This window comes from Trachurus japonicus, chromosome 12, assembly GCF_045865225.1.
Source record: "Trachurus japonicus isolate A0001 chromosome 12, Traja_1.0".
Classification (NCBI taxonomy): domain Eukaryota; kingdom Metazoa; phylum Chordata; class Actinopteri; order Carangiformes; family Carangidae; genus Trachurus; species Trachurus japonicus.
The window spans coordinates 7,962,222-7,971,162 of NC_140918.1; the positions used below are offsets into that span (position 1 = coordinate 7,962,222).

Here is an 8,941-nt window from a genome sequence, read left to right on the forward strand (position 1 = left end):
TATGCAGGTCACAACTTCTCCACTGCAAAAACTCTACATCTTACCAAGATCATTGGTTTTATTTCTAGTGAAAAATGTAATTTCTAATTTCAAAACAAATCTCATTCTACTTAAAATAAGACTCATCATATTAAAACGTAGCTTGTTTTTAGACACCTTTTACTTCTTTCAAGCATATTTTCACTTGAAAAATCTGATAGTGAATCAAGTTTTTCTTTCTTATTACAAGCACAAAAAACTTGCATTCACTGGCAGATTTTTCTACTTATTTCAAGTGAAAATTATCTAAAAACAAGTTCATTTTTAGGTGATGATTCTTAATCTTAAGTGAAAAGAGTTTAGTTTTGACTAGAAATGAGACATTTTGACAAAAAATAAGACAAGTAGGCCTATTCTTGGAAAGATTTTTGAGTTTTTGCAGTGTCAGATAAGTTTTATGGAGGACAGGGGAACTGTACCATTCACCTCAACTGTTTTTGCTGAGCAGCTGGCGTCTCTGCCCCGCGGATCTCAAAGCAACGATGCACCTATAATTAAAGGTAATGAACCCATAGGCGAATTTGCAAAAAAAAAAAAAAGTTGAACTATTCCTTTAAATAAAGGAGGGGAGGAAAAAAAAGTGTAGTGTGGTGTGGTGACGGTGTAGTAGAGCGCCGCCTGGTGGTTCACCCGCAGCCGTGCAGCGATAAGTGACACTCTGGGAGGGGAAGCAGAACAAACTGTAAGCTGCTGCTGCTGGAGGATCCATCTTGCTTGAAAAAGAAACGAGGGTGAAGCATTTTTCCAGTGCAGCAGCAGCATCTGAGAAACTGTATCGGTCGGTTCCCCCCCGGATAAACGCGCTGGGGAGCCCGAGGAAGGGCTGTGTCGCTGCCTTGTAGGATGTCCCGACATGAGGGTGAGTTAGTTGATAAACGGGGTCCATCCACGGCGCCGGGGGGGTCGGACTCGGAGCTACGCTGCTAGCTCCTGTGCTAGCTTTTTGCTAGCTTTTTGCTAAGTGCTTATTCAAGTCAAGGGGGGCGGGTGGGAGGGGTGAAGGGGGGGGGGGGTTGTTGCGCTTTTATCGGCTTGTTTTTTTTTTAAGTTTGTCTCATCCATATGTATATTTTCTGACAGCCATGTTGCTGCCCCGTGTGTTTATTATCCTGTCTTCCTCAATCGAGACAAACACTCAACAATGATACGGCAACATAGCAGCAGCAGCAGCAGCGCAGCAGCCGTTAGCCGTTGCTAGGTGCTGCGTTACCTTACGTTAGCCGGGCTAGGCTAGGCTAAGCTAAGCTAGGCTAGGCTAGGCTAACTAGCCAGCAGCAGCAGGCTAATAAGGAGTCGTAATGTTGCTGCTGCTGATAACTGGCGCTCTTAAACCCCACACAACATGATGTATCCTAAAGTAGTAGTAACCGTCAACTTTTACTCATATATTTGTGTTCATTTGACGTGGTTATTTAACATTAGGTGTCCCTGCTCTGTCTGGTCTTATAATAAACCTGCTGTTGTTAGCGAATGCACTGTCATCAAGTAGAAGAAGAAGACAGAAAGTCTGAGGCCTCTCTCTCCATAAACCAAGCACTAAGTTAGCTAGCTGGCTGGCAGGCAGGGAAGGCTACTAGCCAGCCTTAGGGTTAAGTTACGGCATGTTTTAACTGCAAACCAGATGGCAGTGTAAATGTGGCCCTTTTTTTGTTTGTGTTTTTTTTTGGGAACCACCTAACGTCAGTGTTATAGCACGGAACTGCTCTGGTTTATCCCTCCATAAGTTGCTGTGCTGCTCTATGATTCAAACATGGCCACAGCACGGTTAGTTTAGTTTAGTTTAGTTAGTGAGTCTGTCTTACTAGGACCATGGGGGGTTTATAGCAGGACAACAACTGTCCCAGAGGCCAGGCCAGTTTCTGCTTGTTCGTGTAAATTAGTTTGTATGTTTACCTGAGCAAGCCACACTGTCTTTATATCACTCAGGTGATTGATACCGAAACCTCTGCTGCATTTAATCAACATGTAGAGCTGATAGCAGCATATGGCCAAATGATAGGCTATGTGTTTGTTCAGGTCTGGGTTTGCTTAATAAAATATTACCTATGTGGAGTTTTTGTTAATAATTCGATGCTGTTTATTGCAATAGGTCAAATAAGTCATAAGAAATTCACTTTATACTTCCCATGGTGCTATCAGGGATTTTCCAAAATAAGGTGTTTTTCCTTCAGGAGAAATGTCAGTGAGTTTGAGTACTGTGCACAGTAACTGTAAGGTTTCATAGAAAATGACTGTCCACATAATACTAAACCAGTGTTTGAAAAGTTTGCCGCTGTAATTATGTAGACAAGAGTAAACAAGCAGAAAGATTCAACGATATTTGATATGAAGACAAGTAAATGGTAATGAACCATACAGGGTATATAGTTGAGTTGATGACATGTCTGGGGCTCTGGTTGGCTCCACTTTACCTTCCCTTTCTCTCGACTAGTTGGGTCATTCGGATCCCGATGAACACAAATAGCAGTATGGTATACCTGAAAATGTGTGACTGTGCTATAAATGAGTAACAAAAGCTGCAGTGAGAACAGCTCTCAGATGCTTCATGCGTTCGTGTCAGGCCTCGGAGTTGCTTGTGAACTTCGCTGGAATGCCAGAGTTCTTCATTGCTGGCGCTTGTGGGTTGGTGCCACTCCAAAACACATGCTCCTGTAAGCGAGACTGGCCTTCAGATAGGGATTGCTTTTTCACAGCCAGTCACAGTCGCAGTTATAAGGAATTTGTAAATATATTGTCAGGTTTATGTTGTGTGTTGACTGTGTATCCTTGTTTTTCTTTTTTTTAAATATAATTCACAGGTGTGAGCTGTGATGCATGTTTAAAAGGGAACTTTAGAGGACGACGGTTCAAGTGCTTAATTTGCTACGACTACGACCTGTGTGCATCGTGCTACGAGAGCGGAGCCACGACAACGAGACACACCACAGAGCACCCCATGCAGTGTATATTAACCAGGGTAGACTATGGTAAGGACCCAGACGCTGCATGGCTTACACACAAGTTAATGCCCGTGTTATCTGCTTTGTGACTGAAAATAATCCAATATGATTGCAGTTATGATTAAATTGAACCTAATTTTGTTCTGCGATATTTCTTATTAGTATTAATGATTAAACTAATGACTTACAAACAATAACAGCCGTCGTGTGTACTGTCTTCTTGCAGACTTGTATTATGGAGGAGACACTTTTTCAGTAGAGCAACCCCAGTCATTCACATGTCCCTATTGTGGCAAGATGGGCTACACGGAGACGTCCCTACAGGAGCATGTCACCTCGGAGCATGCAGAGACCTCCACAGAGGTGGTGAGTATACCGCACACATTAAAAGGCTCAGAGTACGAATCAGACACTTGCATTTTATAATCATTTTCAAAGGCTGTTTCTGTTGCTTTGAGTAGCTCCATGCTGGGTATTGTAGTCATTAGATGAAGGGATGTTTGTTTGTGAACTTGTGTCTGTCTGCATCACTACAGATCAGTGTGCTCTTGCTGCTCAGAACTGCACTCCAGTCAGCTAAAATGGCTTGAGTGTACGCGTAGAGGGCATTTATAGATCACTTGTTGTCAGAGAGTATTTTATATGAGCGTTGTCCACTGCGTACTGAGTACAACGAGCAAATCAAGGCAAAGGGGTGAGGCTGCGGTGCTGACAGAGCTGACACCTGCTTGGCAGGACAGCAGGTATGCTCTTATACAACTATTTGTGGAGAAAAAGACCCCTTGTAGCCCATAGGTAGAGCCAGTGAGTAGTATTTCGGGCTCCATTTGCCCACCAGTGCCACGTGAAACTAAAGTGACTAGACTGCAGAGACTTCCCCCTGTGGATTGTTTTTGTTTTTACTGGCTTCTGTTGCTGATGCCACAGCACAGAGTGTCAGCAAATCCCATAAAAAGACCAAAACGAATACAGTCCATCTCAGTTACTTTACAACTTCCTTACACTGTCATTCCCACTAAGGATGTAAGTCTTTTAAAAACTGCTCACACATTCATAGTTTGTCTCTATGAAACATCCCAAGCAGTTTTATAAAACAGCTCTAGGTTTGTTTTTTTTCTATCAAACATTTCTCAAACTACGTCTGGGCTCTATTTCCAGCTTTGGATGAATACACATTTCATGCACTAATAAGTATTTACACTAGCCGGATGGTGTATGTGGGATTGAGCCCAAGTAAACAACAGTGCCCAACCGTGTGGTATGTTATACTGGAACATGTAATCCAGCACAGCAGACCGGCTCATTAATGTGTTTTTTAATAGTTTTTGCACAATAATATGAGGAATAAACTGTATCAGGCTTCAGCTACAGGATCAGTAGATGTTTGTGGTCTTTTTGTGGGCTGTATTGTCACTAGAAACAAGACAGCAGTTGAAGAGGGTGTGTTTCTATAACCTGTTGCTGTGTTTGTATAAGGCAGTTGTACAACATACAGGTGCTGTGGTGTTGCAGTGTGAATCTGACCCACTATAGATAGATACTGGTTTAAACTGCATCTGCTGTAATACAGGCTTGGTGAAGTCTGTAGTAACTGCCTTAATGGACTCGCTTGTTTTGCATTGTGTTTTGCATATTACACTTGTTTTTTTGTTTTTTTTACAGTGTTCCTTATTCAAGGACGCAGCGAAATATTGTTTTTAATTTAAACTAATCTAATGATTATTTTCTTAATTAGCCGTCGTGTCAGCAGGATGTCTGAAAATGGTGAACAATCCACATTAATCTCCCACAGTGCACAGGGGTATAGGCAGATTGCTTGTTATATATGACTGACAGAGCAGAACCCAGAGGTATTCAGAAAATAGCATCAAAGTAGCTGGAACTACTGGAAGGTTTTGTTTGCAAAGTCATCAAAATACGCGCTCATTAATTTTGTGTCACTTCATTAATCGATTAAATGATCGACAGTTGCAGCTCTGGATTGTTTTAGGTTGGTTTATCTAAGGTGTAACTTTGTTTTCATCATGTCAAAGAATCGAAGAAGATGATACTACAGTGGATGCTGCTGCATTTTTAAGGCTGCTAGTATAACACACCTCGATTTCTGACCTAAATGTGGACTGACCAGATGCATGCTGGGGAATGTAGGAGCTAGGTTTTGACAAGGAAGATGGAATATGTGGGGAAAAAAAGCAACAATATCTCTGGTTCTGCTGCAGCAGTTATGATGCATTTTTAAAACTGAGACCCTAAAATGTAAAAGTCTTCTTTTAACAGTCTTCGTTAGGTATCAACAGTTCTCTAGTCTAAGCTTTTTGTATGTATTACAGCTGCTCTCAGACTGATCCAACATAATACCATGTAACAGGGAAATGTTTGACAGTCGTGTTGTTTTGTCGTGGAGTGACTGGAACAACAGTATTTTGCTCAGGTAAAGGAACATGCATCCTTATGGGAAACCTCTTGTTCTGTCTCATTTCAGATCTGTCCAATATGTGCTGCCTTGCCAGGAGGGGACCCCAACCACGTCACAGACGACTTCACAGCTCACCTCACACTTGAACACAGAGCACCAAGAGATTTAATATCCTTTCTGTGTCTCCATAAAGATGTGATTATAATGTAAAAAAAAAAAAAAAGTGTCCAGAAAGTTATCACTATGTATACCGTCACATTGCCGGTTTTACCCTTAACAGCCCTTGTTTACGACGAGTCCAGCAGTGTTCGGCATGTACGCAGGATGTTCCACCCTGGACGAGGACTGGGCGGTCCCAGAGCACGACGCACAAATATGCACTTTACTAGCGGCTCCACAGGAGGACTCTCATCCTCCTCATCACAGAGCTCCACTTACACCCCCAGTAACAGAGAGGCAATGGACCCAATTGCAGGTGAGAATAAGTGGTTCACTAAGGCACTCTTCACATAGGTGGTTGAAAGTGAATCCATCAGGAGCAGATGAGAATAGTTACACACTCCACTACTACGTTCTGCTGGTGACTGTGTACACAAAGTGTGTGAAACTATTCCTTGGCACAGATGATTTGTAAATGCATTGCAAAGAGGCTGCCATTATTTTTAGGCTTTTGAGTGATGCAGAGTGGACATTAAATAGTCGGGCTGGGTATCGCTACTGATTTACTGAATCAATTCGATTTAATTTGATTAGATATTGATTCATTCAGAGATATTTCGGTTTTAATACCAGTTTTGCTTGGTTATGAAAGAGATTTTCACAGACCTAATGCTGCAGATTGTACAAAGATGGAACTCTCTGACCTGGTGCATCATTAAAAATAATAATGTTTACATTAAAAATCGACCCAAAAGAAGTTACATTAATGCACATTTATTTAACATGACGCACTCCAGAAGTTTAACAGTCGATCGCATGAGACCGAGGGAATAGGAAATGGCATATGATAAAAGATTGATCTAAGGATTTTATGAATCGATATCGTTTCTTTAAAATTAAGATTGATATGAATCGGAACATCTATTTTTTAAAAACCCAGCCCTGTTAAATAGCAGTGATGTTGCCCATGTTGTACGACCATATCTAAAGAAATCCTTGGACTCCTCTTTCCATCACTGTCCTTCACGTCTTCTTATCTACAGTATTGTTGTTGTTTTTTAAATCATGACTTCTTTACAAACGGGGTAACGCTGCTGCCTGTTTTCGTGGCGTCTTCCTGCAGAGTTGTTGTCTCAGCTGTCCGGTGTGAGGCGTGCAGCGGGGGGACAGATAAACTCATCGGGGCCTTCAGCCTCCCAGCTCCAGCAGCTCCAGATGCAACTGCAGCTGGAGCGGCAGCAGGCGCAGGCGGCGCGGCAGCAGGTGGAGACGGGCCGCCACGCGACACGACGCAGCAACAACCCGGGCAACACTGGCACCACCATCCCTCCACCCAGCACAGCCACCGCCAACACCGCCACCGCGGGCGAAAGCAACCCCTCGTCCTCGTCCCACAGCTCCCAGTTCCTATTAGCACGGTGAGTGTGGCTGGAGTTACGGTTCAGTGCATTGACTTTTTGTTTTATATGAGCTCTGTGTGCACATCCAAGAAAAACTAACCACTGATAATAACGTGAACACCTGAAGAGACGGAACAGGAGGAAGAGGACGGTCGGTCATAGTCTATATTTATGGTAGTGTCAACAAATCAGTCCATTGCCTGCTCTCTCTTCCTCTCCCGTGCATACAGGAACAGGAACAGGTCATAATTATATATATATTTCTCCAGCAAAATAATTTCCCAAAACACAACACTGGCTGTAATATGTGGCAAATATTGCTCAAATAGAAAGTAGAGCTGTTTTCAGTTTCAGTATGATAGCGAGTGTCCACACACCAGCAGTGGCACAGCTACAGTGTCGATGTAACGAAGTCATGAACATGTCAGCTAGTTGATTGACATTGATGTGTTTTTGGAAGACAGTGGCTGTTTACTGGTCAAGAGCATCAGTTCATTTTGGTTTTGACAGTAAGAAAAAAACAAAGAATATCGCTGGACTCGGGCTTTAAATGTGCAGAATACAACGTAATTAAGTTTTTTTTGTTTGTTTGTTTTCTGTAACACAGTTTGGGTCTCTAAAGTCACAAAAGGCCAAAAATATAAAGTTAAACGGAAGACACTTGTACTGGATAAAATGTAAACACTGTCAACAATGAGTCGTGCAGATTGCAGGTTTAGCTTCTCATGTCTCCGTGTATAAAAGCATTTGAACTCAAAGTGCATGACTTGTCGTGTCCCTTCAGGTTGAATGAACCTAAGATGTCCGAAGCAGAGCGGCAGTTTCTAGAAGGAGAGCGCGCCGACCGCAGCCTGTTTGTCCAGGAGCTGCTCCTGTCCACGCTGATGCACGAGGAGAGCTCCTCCTCCGACGAGGACGAGCGCCGAGACTTCGCCGACTTCGGAGCCATGGGCTGCGTGGATATCATGCCTTTAGATGTGGCGTTGGAGAACCTCCAGCTTAGAGAGCGCAGCTCCACGGGGAAGGAGCCTCCGCCGCCTCCTCTTTGATGTCCGAGCATCAAGCAGACTGTGTCCTCTCTGCTGCAACTGTCAGTGATGGGCAGCAAACAGCAGCAGTCCTCCTCCTCCTCCTCTTTCCTCTTCCTCCTCCTCTTCCTCCTTCTTCTTCTTCTCCCCCCCGGCCTCTCCCTCCTTCCTCCCTCTATTTTCTGAGTTTGTTTTTTGGTGATTGTAATTTCAGGCCTGTCACCATTTTTGTTACATTGTAAACAAAAATAAATGAGAGCAAGTGGGATAAATGTACAAGTGCGCAATAGCAACTGAGTGAGCGAGCGAGAGAAGAGAAATATATAAATATATATATAAAATATATATGAAGTTGATAATCAATCCACATAACTTTTCTTTTCTTTATCAGGTAAATGTTACAGGCAGCTGTGGCAGACCTTTGCTTCCTGTGACATGCAAACGGCTCTTCGTATAAATACTCCACATTCAAAAGTCAAGAGAGCATAGGCTCCTCTGATGAAGCTGCTGTGTGTGTTTATGACTATTAATAAATAAAAAGTGCTTGGATGGGTTACCATAACTACTGCATGCAGTTATTTGCAGCGTGCATGATTTTTAATGACGTTGTCATTAAAACTTTTTTTTTTTTTTTTAATTTTGGAGTATCCCAAAGCGTTCGACTGTTTTAAGTGGTTATTTCGAAACACGATTAAGTATCGAGTAGTTTACAAAACTGACATGCAAAAATTAGACTCTAACAATATGTGTTGTTGGGTTTTTCTTTGAGTCTGTATGATGAAGAGGAAACAATTGGATTCTACGGTAGCTTCTGAAGAAATGCTGCAATGTGTGTGTCTCTCAGCTCCAGATTGCCTTTTATCTGTGACGACTGTCTGAATATGTCGGCGGCTGCAGAGCGACGACTACGTACATGCACCAGATGAAAACAGACCTTTGCCTCTGAAATTTTCCTAGATG

The 8,941-nt window shown here is 42.7% G+C and overlaps 1 protein-coding gene across 1 annotated transcript; it reads left to right on the forward strand.

The window, feature by feature from the left end:
* Nucleotides 1–662: 662 nt before the first annotated feature.
* On the forward strand, nucleotides 663–8,543 carry kcmf1 (potassium channel modulatory factor 1). Its single transcript, XM_085792919.1, has 7 exons — nucleotides 663–898; nucleotides 2,838–3,005; nucleotides 3,205–3,344; nucleotides 5,461–5,562; nucleotides 5,686–5,869; nucleotides 6,677–6,971; nucleotides 7,738–8,543. The coding sequence occupies exons 1-7, from the start codon at nucleotides 883–885 to the stop codon at nucleotides 8,000–8,002; spliced, it is 1,170 nt and encodes a 389-aa protein (XP_085649045.1). The 5' UTR covers nucleotides 663–882; the 3' UTR covers nucleotides 8,003–8,543.
* Nucleotides 8,544–8,941: the final 398 nt, after the last annotated feature.